This window comes from Dipodomys ordii, unplaced genomic scaffold (assembly GCF_000151885.1).
Source record: "Dipodomys ordii isolate 6190 unplaced genomic scaffold, Dord_2.0 Scaffold92, whole genome shotgun sequence".
Lineage (NCBI taxonomy): Eukaryota > Metazoa > Chordata > Mammalia > Rodentia > Heteromyidae > Dipodomys > Dipodomys ordii.
In genome coordinates, this window is record NW_012267308.1 from 4,222,377 (window position 1) to 4,241,663 (window position 19,287).

Genomic DNA, 19,287 nt, shown 5'->3' on the forward strand with positions numbered 1-19,287 from the left:
TTGAACTCAGGATCTAGGTGCTGTCTCTGAGCACTTTTTTTGCTCAAGGCTGGTGCTCTACCACTTTGAGCTCCATTTCCAGCTTTTTGGGGTAGTTAATGGAGATAAGAGTTTCTTGGACTTTTTCTGCCTGTGTTGTTGCCTTTGAACTATGATCCTCAGCTCTCAGCCTCTTGAGTAGCTGGGATTACAGGCATGAGCCAGGCTACACTTCTCTTAAGGACAGTTCTGCTTGCTCTTCCTCCCCCTGGTCCCTTCACTCCTGAGGTCAGGTGTGTAGTGCCTGCTGGTGGAGTCCTGGGGACCTGCCTGCTGCTGTGGGTCTCGCTGCGCAGGCCTTCTTGTCTGGGAGGGCTCTGAGGACTCCACAACAATGTCCCCCAGAGCTCTTTCAAGGGTCCCTGGAGGACGTGAAGGTCTCAGAGGCTGAGGACGACTTCTTCAACCCCCGGCTGAGCATCTCCACACAGTTTCTGTCACGCCTGCAGAAGGCATCCAGGTAGATGCTGGTTACCTCACCCCTGCCTCGCTGTCCTTCACCCTGATGGGCCGCGGTCCCTCCGATACCCACAGGCAGAATGGCAGTGCCACTGTCCCACCCCCAGGTTCACCCATACCTTCTCACCCCTGCTGCCTCTGCACCTGGTGAAACCTCCGGAGGCCAAGCTTCGCCACCGGGGAAGCCAGCCCCAGGCAGAGCCCCCGAGAGCAGGTACTGGCTACACCTCCCCAGACGGGACCAATGTGAGTATTGGGGTCAGCTCCCCCAGGGCCCAGGGCTGAGAACCAAGAGGCCTTGTCCTCAGAGCTGTCCTTGCAGGTCCTTTTGGGGGCAAAGGCTGAGGAGCCCCTGGAGCCCCTGTGCCCACGGAGTGAGTACCTCAAGTCACAGATGACTAGCCCTGTGTGTCCCAGCTGAGCTGGGAGGGGGGTCGGGGGGAGTCTGTTCATACTGTGAATTCCTCCCTGGGCAGAGCCTGTCCACTCAGCGACAGGGTTGGAGTGAGCCATCTGCTTCCTTTACAGCCCCCCACCTTACAGGCCTGGCACCCTGTGTCCCTTCCTCCTCAGTGCTGCCCACAGACAGGAAGCCTTCAACACCCACATCTGAACCAGGCCTGGATCCGGGCGTCTGTACCCCCTCTACCTGCTCCTCCATGGAATCTACCACCAGCTCCCGAGCCAAGATGTCATGTGAGGATCCCATCCTCGCTGAGCTGGCCGGCCCCCTCCACAGACCCTCATCTGTTGAAGAACTGGACGCTCTGGGCCAGGAGCTCCCGGCCCTTGTCACAGCAGAACCCAGTTCTGGAAACGAGGACCAAGAACCTTCCCTGCCTTCCTGGGGCAACCACGAGGCCCGAGCTGGCCTAAGACTCACCTTGTCAAGTGTCTGTGACGGGCTGAAGCCACCCACCACGTGTGTCTGGTCCCAGGAGTCCGTGGACATGAGGCCTGGTGTAACAGCCAGCTCGCTAGCCACCAGCCCTATGGATGGAAGCACCCCAAGGCTCCACAGCTCTGCCTTTCTTCCAAAGCTCCCAAGCCCCCCCTCCCTGTCCCCGTCTCCCCACTCCAACAGCCCCCCACTTCCAGAAGTTAGGCCTGAAGTCCCTGGTAGCACTTCCTCCCTTCCGGAGCCCAGCCCTGGTAAGCATCACCTTGGCACAGGACTGGATCTTCAGCCTATCCCCTGTCCTAGCTGGCTCCGCTCCCAAGCTGGACACTTCAGCTAGCCACAGGGACCGTGGGGTCACTTACATATTTAATAAGCACTTGTGTTCCAGGCCTTTGGACACTTGGTAAACAACAGGGTAGAGATTTGACATCGTGTGTGTGTGTGTGTGTGTGTGTGTGTACAGGGTAGAGATTTGACATCGTGTGTGTGTGTGTGTGTGTGTGTGTGTGTTACTTGAATCAGGGCCTAGGTGCTGACCTTTAGCTTTAACACTTAAGCAACAGCCCCACTTCTGCCTTTTTGGTGGTTAATGGGAGATTAGAGTCCTACAAAGCCTGAGCTGGCTTTGAACCTCAATCCTTGGTTCTCAGCTTTCTGAGTAGTTAAGATGACAGGCTTGAGCCACCAGTACCTGGCCACATACCACTTTTAATACATCAGACACTTTATAGATTTTGCTTGGGAATCTGTCCCTAAATTGTAAATTCTCAGCTGGGCACCAGTGTCTCACACCTGTCATCCTAGCTACTCAGGAGACTGAGATCTGAGGATCACAGTTCTGAGCCAGCATTGGGCAGACCAATCTGAGAGACTATCTCCATTTACCAGCAAAATGGAGGTGTGACTCAAGTGGTAAAGATCCAGTTGTGAGCAAAAAAAAAAAAAGCCAGTTGAGGGCTGGGAAGGTGGCTCAGTGGTAGAGTGCTTGCTTCATATGTATGAGGCCCTGGGTTCAATTCCTCAGCACTACATAAGCAGAAAAAAAGCCAGAAGTGGCGCTGTAGCTCAAGTGGTAGAGCACTAGCCTTAAGCTGAAGAGCTGAGGGACAGTGCCCAGTCCCAGACAAAAACCAATTGGAACTGAAGGCCTTGAGTTCAACCCAGAGTAGGGAAAAAAAAAGTGTTATGTGCTAAGGAGAGGAGGGAAGCAGGGAGTCGGCAGTGGAAAGGATGATGAGAAAATCCTTTGAGACCAGCTGAGGCAGCCCTGGGGATTATTGAGATCAGCCCAGCCTCTAGCCTTATTTCCTTGTCTCTGCCCCAGGTGTACCCAGTCCTGTCCCAGGGAGCTCTGGACACTGGAGGGAGCTTGGGCTACCGGCTGCTGTCCTGCCCCCCACACCCCTCTACCTACATGATGTGACGAGCATCTTGCACAGGCTGCAGACTGCCTTCCAAGAAGCCCTTGACCTTTACCACACAGTAAGCTGGTGACCCCGGGGCCAGGGGAAAGGTTGAGGGGCTCCGTGGGCCTGGAGGATCCCTGATCAGCTTGCCATCGCTTGCAGTTAGGCTCCAGTAGCTGGCTGGGCACTGACCAGCAGCAAGCACAGACCCTGCTGGCCTCCACCTTCCTTTGGATCCACAGCCAGCTGGAAGCCAGCGACTGGCTGGTTGGAGATGACTTGGCTCCTGCCCAGTCTGTGCCAAGCCCACATCCTCCATCCTCACCCACACTGGGCTCCTTGGCCAGCCCAGACTTGCAGGCCCTTTTGGAACACTACTCAGAACTGCTGGTTCAGGCTGTGCGGAGGAAGGCGCAGTGAGACCGAGGCCTTACTGCCGCCATCACTTGCCGCTCTGGAAAAGCAGGTTATTTTGAGCAAATAAAGGGGCAGCTTAAAACCATAGTCCTGGTACTTGTCCTCATCTGTATGCCATGGCCTCTCCAGGTGGATGTCGAGAGGGCGGGGGGGGGGGGGTTCCACAGCTACGGAACCATGGCAGACCAGCCTGGGACTCTGCATTTGTGCCAGTCCCAGCTGCAGCCAGGGGTAGGGGCAGAGCTTCTGTGGTCACTAGGCCTGAGCACATCACTGGCTCCTGCAAGCTCCAGGCTGCTATGCCCTTCTGCAACAGGGGAAACTGAGGAAAGACAAACAATGAGAACCAAGCTACCCAGCAGCTGGGACATGTAGTTCCTTCCCCAGCATCACCGTCCTAGGAGCCATCAGCCCCTCCAGGCAGCAGGCATCTGCTACAGGGGATGTCTGCTGAGAAGCCAATTTGACAGCACAAGTATGCCCACTGACCTGGTAAGGAAGCCAGCAGGGGAGGCCCTTCTAAAGCAGAGCACCACCATGTGACCTGCCATGGCCTCTGAGCTCTTCTGAGCTCTGCTGGGTGGTCTTAGCCCCAGAAACAAACACAGAGACCCAGCAGGGGATGCTAAGTCTGAGATCCAATCCGAGTAGGGATGATGGCAGGGCTGGACCCATCAACGTGATGACATAACATGTGTTACACACGAGACCAGCCAAGCAGTTGTTCAGACCAGACCCCCAGTGCCTGTCACTGCCCTGTATCTGTGTGAGAGTGGGGCACAGCAGAATGAGGGTATAGGGTGGGAGAAAAAGGAATTACCTACAAACTGTAACCCGAGTGGGGCTGCTATTCTCAGCGAAGGCCTTTTCCTAGTGGCAGCTGAGGCTTGACAAGAGGACATTTAAGGAACACCCGGCAGACAACAGCCAGGCCAAAGGCCCCGTGGGAGGCTCCCATAAGGGTGTGGCAGGAATAGTGGCAAGGCTAGGAAAGTCGGGGTGGAGTGGGAGAGGAGGAGAGAGGTGGGAGGCATAGTGGTGCAGGGCTTTGTGGTGGTGGTTTATTACTTGTGGCTCCTTCCCCCTGTCTCAGTGAACCAGGTGACCCGGAGCTTGTAGGCAGGCTTGACTTCTGCCAGAGGCTGGCTCCTAGCACACAGACTGCCGGTGGGAGTGGGGGGTACGCTGTCGATCTGGTGACCCACTTGCTTCATTTGACCATTGCCAGAGGAGACTCGTGAGGCAAGCTTTGGTGTGTGGGGAGTTGCCAGTTCTCCTACTCTGGATCATGGTAAAGGTTTCAATGCCAAGCAAACACCTGGCTTTCAGGAACCCAAGACTTGGGGATATCTGTTACTCGCTGTCATCTTGGGCCTGGCCTCCTGCTTTCTCACCTGCCCTGCTCCAGCCCCCACCCCCCCAGTCCATTTCACCCTCCAGCTTTGGACCTCCCAATTGCAACCTGGCTGCTGTGAACACGGACAGAAAAACCCTTTCATCCAATCAGGAGCAAAAGCATGAAGCTAGGCAGGTACCAGGGAGCAGGAAGGAAATGTAACTTCTTCACATCAACCAAGGCAACCACAGTGGAGGTTGCTAGGACCATCTCCCCCTTCCTGGACCTGTTGCTATGGAAACAAAATTGGGTTTCTCAACACAGAAGGGTGGGCTACTGCCACTCCCCTCTCCCAAATGCCAAGCAATTAAACCCTGGGAGGATCAGACTGGACATGCTGTGATCCCACAGCATCCCAGCAGCTGCTCATGGGATATTCCAAAGAGTCCTTTAATAAGGGCCATTGGCAAAGGACCAGACAGGGACTGGGGAACTACCAGGACTGGCCCAGAAATTGTGCCAAAGGGAAGTTTTTACATCCACAAGGCACAATGAACAAGAAACCAGGAGAAGCTGGGCACTGGTGGCTTATACCTGTAATCCTAGCTACTCAGGAGGCTGAGATTTGAGGATCAAGGTATGAAGTCAGCATGGGTAAGGAAGTCCATGAGACTTACCTCCATTTAACCACCAAAAAGCCCGAGTAGAGCTGTAGCTCAAGTGGTAGAGTACTAACCTTAAGTGTAAAAGTTAAAGGATAGCACCTATGCTCTTAGTTCAAGCCCCAGTACCTGAAAACAGAATCAGGAAAACCGACACTACATATCTCAGCCTCCTTACAGGGTGTAGGGTTGCACACACAGATTTTTCAGAAGTGGGGGAGGGTTGGAAGGGTGTGGCTAACAAGCAGGAGGCTAGGAATTCAAACCCCAGAACTACAAAAAAAAAAAAAAGTTTTGTTTATACCAGTCCTGGGGCTTGAACCTAGGGCCTGGACACTGTCCTAGAGCAATTTTGCTCAAGCCTAGCAATCTACCACTTTGAGCCACAGCGCCACTTCTGGTCTTCTGGTGGTTAGTTGGAGATAAGAGCCTCAGACTTTCCTGCCCCGGCTGGCTTCAAATCATGATCCTCAAATCTCAGCCACCTGAGCAGCTAGGATTACAGGCATGAGCCCTCTGCACCCAGCTGCTCGGATGTTTTAGTTTTTACTTCCTGGTTCTGTTTTAGTATTTATGATTTTACATTTTCCTGCCTCTTTACCTATCTTGCTTCAGTTCCATTTGCTGGTTGGAGAAATTGAGGCTTGGTGAGCAATGACACCCCAGATCCCGGCACCCAGCTTGGATCTTTATTTTTGCTCTTACTTAAGGACTGGTGTCCTACACCTGTGGGAGGACAATCACAGCTGCCCCTCCCTACTTCCTCGGACAGCTGTGATTTGAATAACCACGCAGGCTGTGGACAACCGGTGGTGACTGATTTGCCTGGCAAACGGAATCTTCAAGTTCTTGCCCTGCCAGTGCTCAGACTATGTTTCTTTCCTCTCCCCAAACCCAAGAGTGATCTGGGCTCTTCCTACATTTTGAGCCTTTCTGGGGGGCCCTACCTGTCTGTCCCTGGCAGCTGGCACTGGACAGAGTTTCTACAGGAACCTGGCTTAGCAGAAGGATGCTCAGAGGCAGAGCTAATGGCAGTAGGTAAAGCTGTTCCTGAGGCTTGTGGACAAATTTGCATGGGAAGAATGAGATCCATTCCTCCCCCCACCACACACACACTTTCCAGGGCTCCCCCTCCCTTCCCACCTGGGATTGTGGTCCTGGGACTGAGGTCTGACAGCAGGTAGAGGACGCTGCAATCTGTGTGAGGAGCCATCTCACCATTGCCACCATTGCCGAGGTGATGCCCCGTGTCTTTTTGGTCAGGAGTCGGCGTCCACAGCCACCCAACTGGGGCCACCTGCCTGACCAGCTCCGGGGAGATGCCTACATCCCAGGTGGGCTCCTCACTGGCCCTGGATCTGAGGGGCAGGGGAGACAAAGAACATCACCATGCCTCTGGCTTCTCTCCTCAGATTGCAGCAGCCAAGGAAGGCCGGCAGCACACCAGACTTCTGGCCTCAGGAACTCGTGGGCAATGGTGAGTCAGAAGCTGGCTAAGACAGGGCCGGCTTCAACCCTGCTGGCTCTCACCCTCAACAGAAGCTCTACTACTTGAGCCACGCCCTTAGGCTTTTTTTTTTTTGCTTTAGTTATTTTTCAGATAGGTCTAAGTTTTTTGTTGTTGTTGTTATTTGGTTTGTTTTGCCCAGGCTTATCTCAAACAGTGATCTTTCTACCTCTGTCTCCTGAGTGTAACTGGAATGACAGGTGTGAGCCACCACACCTAGCTGGTGGATGATTTCTGAGACAACGGACAAAGTGTCAAGGATGGAAGGCTCCATGTGCACTAGAAGGAAAGAGGTTATTTGTGAGCCACACACAGCTCTAAATGCTAGGTAGTTAGCAGGAACAAAACAAAGATCCTTTCCCTTCATTGGAGCTTATATCTGGTAAGGTCTGTGGACAGAGAGTAACCTTAGGAAAAACGTTTCAAGAGAGTATTTGCAGGGCTGGGAAGGTGGCTTAGTGGTAGAGTGCTTGCCTAACATGCATGAAGCCCTGGGTTCAATTCCTTAGTACCACATAAACAGAAAAAGCCCGAAGTGGTGCTGTGGCTCAAGTGGTAGAGTGCTAGCCTTAAGCAATAGAATTTCAAGGACAGTGCCCAGACCCAAGTTCAAGCCCCGGGAATAGCAAAAAAAAAAAAAAAAAGTATTTGCAGCTGGGCATCATCGGTGGTTCATGGCTGTAATCCTGGCTAGTTAGGACTGAGATTTGAAGATCAAGGTTTGAAGCTAGCCTGGGCAAAAAGCTGGAACTGGAGCTGTGGCTCAAGTGGTAGAGTGTTAACCTTGAGCAAAAAAACCCTCAGAGACAGGGCCCTGGATTGGCACAAGGCAAGGAGAGAGTACTTACTGTGGAGACTTAAAAAGCAAAGTATAGGGGGGAGGGGGGAGGCTGGGAAGGGATGTGAAGGGTAAACAAAAGGAGGAGGCTGCAATGCTTGGTAAGAAATGTACGCATTATCCTGCCCATGTAATTGTAACCCCTCTGTACAGTATCTTCACAAATAAAATAAAAAAAAAGCAAAGTATATAAAGCAAGGTAAGAGTGATAGAGTTTGAGCAGGATGCTGGTGGCCCACGCCTGTAATCTGAGCTAGCTACTCAGGAGGCTGAGACCTGAGGATTATAGTTGAAAGTCAGCCCAGGCAGAAAAGTCCGATGAGATTCTGATCTCCAATTAAACACTCAAAAACCAGAAGTAGAGCTGTGCCCCAAGAGTGGTAGAGTGCTAGCCTTGAGCAAAAGAGCTCAAGGATGGTGCTCAGGCTGAATTCAAGCCCCACAACCGACAAAACAAAAACCAAAAGGTGATGAGGTTTAGCTAGTGGAAAGTCTTCGAAGGTAACACATCCTATACTAGGCAGATGCCAGCCTTCCTAGTCTTCCTTAGCTCTGAGTACTCTGTAAATACTGTTTGTTGAGTAAGAAATGGGGACAAGGCCCAGCTGGCAGGGCTAACACCTGCATTCCTTCTGGGCAGCCCACACAGGGAACCCTGGCATCCACTCCCAGGGGCCCTGGGACACTTGGCTGCCCCTTGTGCCCCAAGGCCTTCCCCCTGCAACGCATGCTGACTCGGCACCTCAAGTGCCACACCCCTGCACGCCGCCATGTGTGCCGCTGCTGTGGCAAAGGCTTTCACGATGCCTTCGATCTCAAGCGCCACATGAGGACTCACACTGGTGAGCAAGGGCATGGATGAGCACGGGTTGCTGGTCCCAAGGCCAGGAAGCCGATGGAATGAAATGGTGATTGGAGCTGGGCACTGGTGATTCAGGCCTGTAATCCTAGCTACTCAGGAGACTGAGATCTGAGGATGGCAGTTAGAAGTCAGCCCAGGCAGGAAAGTCCCCATGAGACTCTAATCTCCCATTAACCACTCAAAAACCAGAAGTAGAGCTGTGGCTCAAGTGGTAGAGCACTAGCCTTGAGCACATAGAGAGGCTCAGGGACAGCGCCCAGGCCCTGAGTCCCAGCCCCACAACCAAAAAAAAAAACAAGAAAAGAGAAAAAAAGAAAAAGTAATGGTGATTGGACACAGATTGAGTTCACAGGCAACAGAATCACCATGCACCTCAGACCCCATACTTGAAACCCAGTAGGTGGGTGAAAAGGTGTCCTCCTCCAGGTAGGAGCCTGGCAAGGAGTGAAACAGGTTATTAATTAAAAAATTCAGTCCATCATGCCCCAAAAGAACAGTCAAGCACATTCTCTCCCTGTCCTCCAGGGGAAAGAACTTCCTGGTGCAGGGAGGCGGGGAGGACCCAGGGATCTGGTCCATGTTTGCACTGAGTGGGGGATAGCAGAGTGGGGGTCGGAGCCAAAGAGTCTGAAGAGTTTGCAACAGTGAGGGGAGCTGCTCCATGCTGGGGAGTACAGGGGCCGTTGTCCTCAAAGTCATGCCTCCTCTCTGCACTTCAGGGATCCGGCCTTTCCGCTGTGGAGCTTGTGGGAAAGCTTTCACGCAGCGCTGTTCCCTGGAAGCGCATCTCGCCAAGGTGCATGGACAGCCGGCTAGCTACGCCTACCGCGAGCGACGCGAGAAGCTGCATGTTTGTGAGGACTGCGGCTTCACAAGCGCCCGGCCGGATGCTTACGCCCAGCACCGCACCCTGCATCACGCCGCCTGAGCCCCCGTCCCACCCGCCAAGCCCAGGCGAATAAACACGGGAAATATGGGCACAGAATCTGGTATTTATTACAGGGGGAGTTAGGGATGCTCACTCGGTCCAGCGGTGGCCACAGTGTGGGGCAGTGCAAACATAGTACAGGCGCATGGCATCCTGGTGGTTAGAAAGGTTCAGGACTCAGAGAGTCCACCCACCCCAAAAACACAATCAAGGAAACTTTCCCAACTAGCAAGGGTCCAGCCTAAGATTCTGGGAACAGTGGGGTCACTTTAGTTTTTGTTGTCCACCCTCCCCAACTCAGGGCCTGAGTGCTGTCCCTGAGCTCTTCTGCTCAAGACTTTGCCTCTTTGAGACAGCAACACTTCTGGTTTTCTGGTGGTTCATTGGCGATAAGAGTCTCACAGCCTTACCTGCCCAAGCTGGCTTCGAACTGCGATCCCCAGATCTCAGCCTCCTAAGCAGCTAGGATTATATACATAAACCACCGGCATAGGGCTCTAATCTTGGTATTTCTGCCCTCTCTGGGAATAGGACCAAGCCCCAAGCACGCAGGGAGCAATCCAGCCACTCACCTCAGCCCGGGCACTGTGTGACTGGAAGAACACTGCCTCCTTGTGGCCACACCTGAGGAGAGGCTTCTATCACTCAAAAGTTTTGATATCCTACCCACCACCCAGCCCCGATTCTTCAACCCCAGAAAACGCGCTACCCTCTCCCCAGCGCTCACTTCTGGCACGGGTGGTCTTCGGTCCGCGGCAAAGTGGGGTCCTGGGACACGTCCGCGATGATCTGAGTCAGCTCGCTGCAGGGATGTGTGTGTGTGTGTGTGTGTGAGCAATTACGCTTAGCTGGGGTGCTCCCCAGACAGAGCCCATCACCCCAAACCCTGGTCCTGCCACTCACTCCACTTCGTGCGTGATTTTGTTGACGTAGATGCAGCTGTTGTCCGCTTCCTGCTGGTAGTCACAGTTCCGGCACTGCGAGGGGGCGAGCGTGGGGGGGGGGGTCACAAAAACGTCCACGGGGTCAGGAAAGAGGGATCCCAGAAAGGAAGATGAAGTCACCTCGGGGATGGGCGAGACAGGGGAGCGGGGTCACTGGGGTAATGGTCAAGAGCAAAGGCCAGCAGGGCCCGTCGGGAGCACCCAGTCTGTGGGTTACAGAAGCGGGGCCGCCCCGCGGACCCGCGCTCACCGCGTACAGCAGGATGCGGTTCTCCTTGTCTTCCTTGGGGTACAGCATGTTGTTACTGCGGGTCGGGGAAAGTCGGAGGTCAGGCGTGGGGTCACCCCCTTGCTCCCCTCTCACGCTCACTTCCCCCTCTTACCATTCCTGGCAGAAGCGAATACCCACAAAGCCCGGCTCGTAGGTGCCATCGGGTTCCATAGTTACGCACTGACCGCGCGGCCTCCCGCGCGTGCGCAGAGCGCGCGACGGGTCGCGCGAAGGGTCAGACCTAGGCGCTGCGCCCACAAGGGGCGGAGCCTCCTCCACGTCCCTTGGGCGTTGAGCTTGGCTTGTTGCTCGCCTGGGCCTTTTGACAGCCCGTAGTAATCGCTTCTAATTTGGGGACCTTGCTGCCCTGGCTTACGGAAGGGGAATAGACCGAGTATAACAACCGAGACTATGAGGCGCAATGCAACACGCCAGGCGCGGAGCGTAAGTAGAAGACTCCACCGCGCTTCCCTTGGGCCAGTGCACATGCGCAGTGCGAACTTTTCGCGGACCGGGATTTCTCCTGCCAGTCCTTTCTCCTGGCTTCACCCGCCGGCCCTGACCGTTTCCTGTATGGCTATTGGAAGAACAAGCGAGCTCTGGAAAGCCTCTCAGGATTGGTTGGGCCTACCTAAGAGTAAGGGAGAGCCAACTTCCGGGCCATGGAGAAAGAATGGCAACGATTGGCTGAGCCTTCCAGCGGGAGCCTTCTGATTGGTCCTGTTCAGGAGCTGGCGGGGCGGGACCTCTCTCCCAGAAGCGGCGGCGGCGCTGCCTGCGGAACCGGTGTGAGGCGGCCGAGCTGCGCTGTGGCGTGCGGCAGGGCGCGGCAGGATGGAGGTGACGGGGTTGTCGGCGCCCACCGTGAACGTTTTCATCAGCAGCTCCCTCAACAGTTTCCGCTCCGAAAAGCGGTATAGTCGCAACCTCACTATTGCTGAATTCAAGGTGCGGCCTTGGAGGTGGTGCCCTAGGGGTGTGGCAAATAAAGGGTTGGGGGTGGTCCTAAGGTTATCTGTGGATGCCCGGACTACGGGATTCGGCCTTGGGTGAATTGGGAGAACCTGAGATCCCTGGGGGTAGGGGCGGGGCCGGGGAGAAAATAGAATCAGATGCTCCTGGGAGCCTGTGGCCGAGCAGAGGGGATGGGGGAATGGAAGAAGCAGAGGTCTGGTGGGCCTTGAGTGATGGTTATCTAGGTGGGGTGATGGAGACGAGAGGTGGAACTTTGAGGGAGAGGATGGGGCCACTGACAGTCTTTCTCCCCCCTCTTCCGTCTCCCCGCAGTGCAAGCTGGAACTGGTGGTGGGCAGCCCTGCTTCCTGCATGGAATTGGAGCTGTATGGAGCTGATGACAAGTTCTACAGCAAGTTAGATCAGGAGGACGCTTTGCTGGGCTCTTATCCCGTAGACAACGGTTGCCGAATCCATGTGAGGCCACCGTCGCTGGGACCCTGTCCATTCATTTATTGATCAGATGCTTGCCATGAAAGCAAGTGTGTGATGACCAACATACATAAGCCCTACCCTTATGGAACCCGCCCACCCCCCCCAGTCCAGCATGATGAGAAATGTCCATATCACTGTACAGTGACAGCCTAGAGTGATCTGGGACCGATGATTCAAACTCAGGGAACCGGGGGCATCTAGAAGTGGTAATTGCCTCCCTCTGGGAACTAAAGAAAGAGCTTCCGAGCCAGGTACCAGTGGCTCATGCCTGTAACCCTAGCTACTCAGGAAGCTGAGATCTGAGGACTCTGATTTTAAGCCAGCCTGGGCAGGAAAGTCTGTGAGACTCTTATCTCCATTTAACTCTCCCCCTCCCCCACCAAAGGAAAAAAAAAACAACGAAGTAGATATGGGTCTAAGTGGTAGAACACTAGCTTTGAACAAAAAACAGTTCAGAGAAGGTGCCCAGGCCTTGATTCAAGCCTCAGTAATTACACACACACACACACGCACATGGGGGGGGGGGAACGGGACGAACTTGTCCCTTCTGCTCTGTTCAGGAGGGAGAAATGGCTGGGATGAAGGGTGGGGAGGGGAGGAACTTGGTTTCTCCCAAATGAGGAGACTTGAGTCTACAGGATGGTCCAAGTGCATGTGTACCCCAGCATCCCAGGTTACACCCCCCTCCCCCACTCTCCCACAGGTCATTGACCACAGTGGTGCCCGCCTTGGGGAGTATGAGGATGTATCCAAGGTGGAGAAATACAAGATCTCACAAGAGGCCTATGAACAGAGGCAAGGTACAGAATGTGAATGTGGGGTTGGGTGGGGAGTGAGGAGTGGGCAGTGCAGGCAGAAGGCTTAGAGGGGATCGGGACAGATGGCGCTTGGGAAGGTAGAGAGGAGGTTGGGGGACAGCAGTGAGAGTCACTTGGCAGCCTGAGGTGGGGCAGGCAGGACACGTGGCAGTGTCATCATCTGTAAGCACCTTAGCATAGTAGTGGGAAAGACGGGCTTGATTGGAGCAGAGACTGAGGGGCAGGGAGAAGATGGGCCATGCACAGGCCTGGACATATGTGACAGCGTTCCAGTCCCTGGAATAGAAGAATGGCTGCAGGAATGTTGGCCCTGGGGGGTGGGACAGATACACAGCCCAGCCATTGAGTCCAATTGTCTCCCCCACCCTACCTGATCCACAGACTCAGTCCGATCCTTTTTGAAGCGAAGCAAACTTGGCCCTTACAATGAAGAACAGAAGGCACAGCAAGAGGCTGAGGCAGCCCAGCGCCTTGCCGAGGAGAAAGCCCAAGCCAGTGCCATCTCCGTGGGTAGCCGCTGTGAGGTGCGGCCACTGGGGCAGTCCCCGCGCCGGGGCACCGTCATGTATGTAGGTATGTAGTAGTAGCCCAGGGATTGCTGGATCCTAAGTTCGAGCAGAATGCCATTCATTCTGTCAGTAGTCCCTGAAATCTGCTCTGTCCAGAGGCCTGGGACTTGGCCTTCAAGGAGAGCCTAGCTTTTTTTTTTTTTTGCCAGTTCGGGGGCTTGAACTCAGGGCCTGGGCACTGTCCCTTAGCATTTTTCACTCCAGGCTGGTGCTCTATCACTTCAGCTATAGTGCCATTTCTGGCTTTTTGGTGGTTAATTGGAGATCAGAGTCTCATGGGTTTGTCTTCCTGGGCTGGCTTTGGACTGTGATCCTCAGATATCAGCCTCCTGAGTAGCTAGGATTATGTGTGTGAGCCACTGGCACCCAGCTTACTGATATTTCTTACATTATCTTCACACATACATGTAATATGTTTTAATATTATTCACCCTCAGGGGTTTCCCTTTTTCCCTAAGATAGCGTTGGATTTTGAACTTCCCAAGTAGCTGAGATTACAAGTGTGAGTTAGGGTGCCCAGCTGAATTGTTTTCTTGTTGTTGGGTGAGCACTAGTTTGCTAGGGCTCCTCCAATGAAGTACCACATGTAGGGAATTAAAAGAACAGAAATGTAGCCGGGTGCTGGTGGCTCACACCTGTAATCCTAGCTACTCAGGAGGCTGAGATCTGAGGATCGTGGTTTAAAGCCAGGCCCGGCAGGAAAGACTGTGAGACTCTTATCTCCAATAAACTACAGCTGTAGCTCAAGTGGTAGAGCACTCGCCTTGAGCTGAAGAGCTGAGGGACAGTGCCCAGGCCCAGAGTTCAAGCCCATGACTGACAACAACAACAACAAAAGAACAGAAATGGATTTCTCACTGTTCTGGAGGCTGCAAGTCCAAGGTCAAGCTGTGGGCAGGTTTGCTTTATTCATTGCCATGTTGCTACAGAGGCCTTTGGTGTGAATGCTAGTCTGTATGTGAGTTCAGGAATCTGTGCTCTCTGTGGCAGTGGAACTATGCTGCCCCCCTTTTGTTTTGGCTGGGCTGAGTGAATGGGCAGGGGTGGGATCATGGAGAACAATCAGTGAAGAGGCTCTGTCTCCATGCTGGTGGTCCTGGAGGAGCCCAGTGTCCTAGGGGAAGAGAGTGTGGGTAGTAAGGAGTGGTTTTCTCCAGCACAGGCTTTCAGCCTATAGGCCTGACTTTGGGGGAGCCCTGTGCACAGATTTCACCAGGTTTCTCCCCTGGCAGGACTCACAGATTTCAAGCCCGGCTACTGGATTGGTGTCCGCTATGATGAGCCACTAGGGAAAAACGACGGCAGGTAGGCATGTTCCCACTGAGGGGGGTGCATATACGTGCACATGCTTGTGTGCAAATCCAGGCACCGCTGGGCGAGCCTTCTCATCTGTGGAAGCCACACCGGTGCTCTAATCACTGCCTCCCATCATGCCTTGCAGTGTGAATGGGAAGCGCTACTTTGAGTGCCAGGACAAGTATGGAGCCTTCGTCAAGCCATCAGTTGTAACAGTGGGGGACTTCCCAGAGGAGGACTATGGATTGGATGAGATGTGACACCCAAGGAAGGGTGTCTCCCTGCTCCAGCTCCCGACGACTCCCTTCATCGTCCCTCCCTATATGTACGCCCATGCCCTCTTCACCTGACCCATCTCTGTTTCCTTTACCTTCCACCTGCTGTGGATTTGTAACACTCATAAATTCGTCAGAAACTGGGGAAGTATGTGAGGGCCTCTGATTTGGGGAGCGGCTGAGGAAAGCTGGAGGGGGGGGTGTATAGAACAGGAACCTGAGCAAAGCGGTAGGACTAGTTGGAGGCCTGTAGATTGTTCTTTGTCCTTTGCTACTTGATGTAATGTTCTGTTGCTGTAACTGATAAAGATAATAGCTTAAGCAGGATGAAAGTTAATTCTTTTTCAATCACCAAGAGCCTGGTCTGACCCCTGTGTCAGCAGCCCGTGTCCGTCTCTGTACATCTTGGTGCTTCCCCCATCCATTTCCTCAAGCTCCAGCTGCCCGTGTTATATGGGAATTTTTCAGTCCTGAGAAAACAAGAGAAACCATCTTTTTTTTGGGGGGGGGGAGGGCCCAGTCGTGGGGCCTGAACTCTGGGCCTGGGCACTGTCCTTCAGCTCAAGGCTAGAGCTCTACTTAAGCCACAGCGCCACTTCCAGCTTTTTTTTTCTTTTTGCTTATGTGGTGCTAAGGAATCGAACCCAGGGCCTCAGGCATGCAAGCCAAGCGCTCTACCACTGAGCCACCTTCCCAGCCCCTCTTTTTTTTTTTTTGGCCAGTCCTGGAGATTGAACTCAGGGCCTGGGCACTGTCCTTGAGATTCTTTTGCTCAAGGCTAGCACTCTACCATTTGAGCCACAGTGCCACTTCTGGCTTTTTCTGTGTATGTGAAGAATCTAATCCAAGGCTTCATGCATGAGCACTCTACCACTAAGCCACATTTCCAGCCCAAGAAACCATCTTTTTTTTTTTTTCCCTCGGTCGTGGGGCTTGAACTCTGGGCCTGGGCGCTGTCCCTCAGCTCTTCAGCTCAAGGCTAGCGCTCTACCACTTGAGCCACGGTACCACGTCCCGTTTTCTGGTGGTTCATTGCAGATAAGAGTCTCACGGACTTTCCTGCTGGGGCTGGCTTTAAACCTCCATCCTCAGATCTCAGCCTCCTGGGTAGCTTAGATTACCAGTGCCTGGCAGCCGGATTTCTTACCCAGTTCCCTTTCCTTGAGCCTCCCTAGTCTTGGTCATAATTGTTAAGTAGCCACCTGGGGGCAGCAGCACACCACCCAGCTGCCGCGAGCCAGGGAGTGAGTAGTTCCAGTTGCTCTCCCTGAGACTCCAGAGGACTTCATTTCCCAGATAGCCGTGTGACATGCTCCACATTTTCTCTCTCTCTTTCTCTCTCCCCCTCTCCCTCTCTCCCCCCCCCTCTCTCTCCCCCCTTCCCTGTCCCTTTCCCCTCCTCTCTCCCTCTCCTTGGTCTAGCTATCTTCCTGTGACACAAGGACTTATAGGAAATGGAGGTGGCTGAATGCTGGGCAGTGGGCGGTACTGCAATTGGATGACAGTGGTGATTGTGTGGTGCCGGGAGCGCTGTGGAAACCACAACAGGGTTTTTTGTTTTATGGTTGGGACAGAGCCCCATTGTGCGGCCCAGGCTGGCCTTAATCCTCTCGCCTCAGCCTCCTGAGTGCTGGCATTTAAGCCTGTGCCACCATGTCAGACTACAAGCTATATATAATTAATTCAACAAACAGTTTTGAGAGTACCCATCAGGCAGCCACTAGGTGAGTGTGGTTACAGGACAGGACTTCCTAAAAGAAGAGACTGGGAGCCGGGCGCTGGTGGCTCACACCTGCCATCCTAGCTACTCAGGAGGCTGAGATCTGAGGATCGAGGTTCAAAGCCAGCTGGGCAGGAAACTCCGTGAGACTCTTATCTCCAATAAACCACTAGAAAACCGGAAGTGGCGCTGTGGCTCAAGCAGTAGAGCACTTGCCTTGAGCTGAAGAGTGCAAGGACAGCACCCAGGCCCAGAGTTCAAGCCCCATGACTGACCAAAAAAAAAAGAGACTCGGGAGCCTACACTCAAGTCTGAGTAGATGAAGGCAAAAAAATTTAAAAAGTAAAGCCAGGTGCCGGTGGGCTCATGATTTTAATCTAGCTACTGAGGAGGCTGAGATCTGGCGATCACAGTTCAAAGCCAACCTGGGCACAAACATCTGTGAGACTTTTTTTTTTTTTTTTTTTGTAGGTCGTGGGGCTTGAACTCTGGGTCTGGGCGTTATCCCTCAGCTCTTCAGCTCAAGATGAACGCTCTACCACTTGAGCTACAGCGCCACTTCCGGTTTTCTGGTGGTTTATTGGAGATAGGAGTCTCACGGTCTTTCCTGCCCGGGCTGGCTTTGAACCACAATCCTCAGATCTCAGCCTCCTGAGTAGCTAGGATTACAGGCGTGAGCCACTTGGCACCCAGCTTCCATGAGACTCTTATCTCCAGTTAACCACCAGAAAACCGGAAGTGAGAGTTGGGAATGGCCAGGTGGTAGAGTGCTTGCCTAACATGCATGAAGCCCAGGATTCAATTCCTCAGTACCACATAAACAAAAAAAACTGGAAGTGGCGCTCTGGCTCAAGTGGTAGAGGGCTTGCCTCGAGTTGAAGAGCTGAGGGACAGTGTCTAGGCCCAGAGTTCAAACCCCACAACTGACAAAAAAAATTAAAAAATAAAATTAAAAAATAAAAGTGGTTTAGACAGAGGTCACAGCTTAGGCAAATGCCTGAAGATGAGCCACAAGACAAACTTCTCTGTGTGGCAGGAAAGGGTGTGGCAAGAAGGGAATCCGGGTTAGTCATCATCAAATAAGTTCTCACTAGCCAAGCCCAGGTTCTGACCTGCTCCTGCCATTCTCTATGACCCTGCCTTTCAGAGCCTCCCTTTTCTGTCCTGTTACACCTGGATTTCTACATAGGCATATAAAGCAGTTGCCTGGCATGGCCCCAGCAAGCCCTGGGGATACACTAGCTGCAATTGTACAGTCTGCATTTATCTTGTTATTTGAACTATTGTAATTATCATATCAATTATATTATGAAAAATCACTGCATAAGAATAGTTGGTTAAAAGGACTGACTAGGGAGTCTGGCTGCCTGGCTTCACTTCCATTTTTTATCTACAAACAGATGATAAAGAGCACCCAATAGGGTACCAGTGGCTCACACCTGTAATACTAGCTAAAATCTGAGGATTAAGGTTCGAAACCAACCCTGGGCAGGAAAGACTATAAGACCCTTATCTCCAATAAACCAGCCAAAAGCCAGAAATGGCAGTGTGGCTTAAGTAGTAGAGCCCCAACCTTGACCTGAAAAAGGTTGACAGTGAATGGCCAGGCCCTAAGATCAGATCCCGGTACCATTATAAAAATAAACAGCACCCATTCCACAGGGCTGTTATGGAGACAAATGCTGTGATCTGTGGGACATGCACAGGAAAGGAAGGCAATATTATCTGAGGATGCCTAAGTCAGCCCCCCTGAGGAGTTTAGGTGGGCCCTGAGAACAGCTTTGGTTTACTAAGCATGTATTACCTAATTCTAAGTGATAAGGCATACTAAGTGGAGGAGCAAGCCACGGGAATATTATCGCACAAGTTCCTGTTTTGGGGTCAGAGCCAGGATTCAGCCTGAAGCCTGTGCTCCCCAAGGAGACCCACCAAAGACGAAGCTAGGAAAAGAACAGGGAGCACAGATTGCACGTCCAAATTGGAAGGCAAAGGCAACTGCCTTGTCCTGGTGCTTGCTTCTGGGACCTCGGGATGTCTGGGCCAAGGGACTTTTCGTGTATCCCGGGCTCTCTTTGGAGTGTGGAAGACCCCACACCTGGAGGCCCAGCGAAGATGGGGGTAGGGAGAACGTGGCTCCCTAAGCTTCCATCCAGATCCTGCAGAGGACAGGGAGACCGTGTCCTTGCCACAAATGCATCCTCTCCCCTTCCCAGCCTGGAAACAAATGGAAATGGGTGCCCGAGGGTACTGTGTGTCTCTATACGGCAGGGAAGAAGAGGCCGCTTACTGAGTCCCTTGTAGGGCGGCCGGTAAACCGCCACCTGAGGCAGGTGGAGACAGCCACAGGGTGACACTTCACAGGGAGGCACCAGAAGTGTGTCTTCGCAGCTCTAGTTTCCCAAGCCTGGCCATTTAGGCCAGGATGGTAAAGCAAAGGTGGAACGAAGCCGAGCGGGATTTGAACCAGCAACCTGGGAATGATTCAGACAGCCCTAGTCTCCCAATTCCGTGACGGGGGCGGGGCCGCCGCGCGCAGGCGCAGTCCCGGGGGCCGGCGCTAGGACCGAGCGGAGCCCCGGGCCGAGGCCGG

The 19,287-nt window shown here is 53.4% G+C and overlaps 4 protein-coding genes across 4 annotated transcripts in view; 3 read left to right on the forward strand and 1 right to left on the reverse strand.

Annotated features, from left to right (window-relative positions):
* The window catches only part of Wdr62 (WD repeat domain 62), a 31,465-nt gene extending 28,180 nt beyond the window's left edge, over positions 1–3,285 (forward strand). The window contains exons 27-32 of the mRNA XM_013026186.1: positions 385–499; positions 606–744; positions 821–872; positions 1,027–1,650; positions 2,724–2,881; positions 2,968–3,285. Coding sequence (XP_012881640.1) covers positions 385–499; positions 606–744; positions 821–872; positions 1,027–1,650; positions 2,724–2,881; positions 2,968–3,225 — 1,346 coding nt within the window. The 3' untranslated portion in view covers positions 3,226–3,285. The remainder of the gene's footprint in view (positions 1–384; positions 500–605; positions 745–820; positions 873–1,026; positions 1,651–2,723; positions 2,882–2,967) is intronic.
* Positions 3,286–6,460: 3,175 nt separating this feature from the next.
* Positions 6,461–9,417, forward strand: Ovol3 (ovo-like zinc finger 3). Its single transcript, XM_013026263.1, has 4 exons — positions 6,461–6,554; positions 6,633–6,697; positions 8,206–8,407; positions 9,147–9,417. The coding sequence occupies exons 1-4, from the start codon at positions 6,461–6,463 to the stop codon at positions 9,353–9,355; spliced, it is 570 nt and encodes a 189-aa protein (XP_012881717.1). The 3' UTR covers positions 9,356–9,417.
* On the reverse strand, positions 9,402–10,848 carry Polr2i (polymerase (RNA) II (DNA directed) polypeptide I, 14.5kDa). The gene is made up of 6 exons (XM_013026268.1): positions 10,683–10,848; positions 10,550–10,604; positions 10,259–10,332; positions 10,083–10,157; positions 9,928–9,979; positions 9,402–9,508 (listed from the first exon to the last, which is right to left on the reverse strand). The coding sequence occupies exons 1-6, from the start codon at positions 10,739–10,741 to the stop codon at positions 9,446–9,448; spliced, it is 378 nt and encodes a 125-aa protein (XP_012881722.1). The 5' UTR covers positions 10,742–10,848; the 3' UTR covers positions 9,402–9,445.
* Positions 10,849–11,313: 465 nt separating this feature from the next.
* On the forward strand, positions 11,314–15,122 carry Tbcb (tubulin folding cofactor B). The gene is made up of 6 exons (XM_013026256.1): positions 11,314–11,518; positions 11,858–12,001; positions 12,723–12,819; positions 13,219–13,410; positions 14,639–14,711; positions 14,848–15,122. Exons 1-6 carry the CDS (start codon positions 11,405–11,407, stop codon positions 14,960–14,962), a joined length of 735 nt encoding a protein of 244 aa, XP_012881710.1. The 5' UTR covers positions 11,314–11,404; the 3' UTR covers positions 14,963–15,122.
* Positions 15,123–19,287: the final 4,165 nt, after the last annotated feature.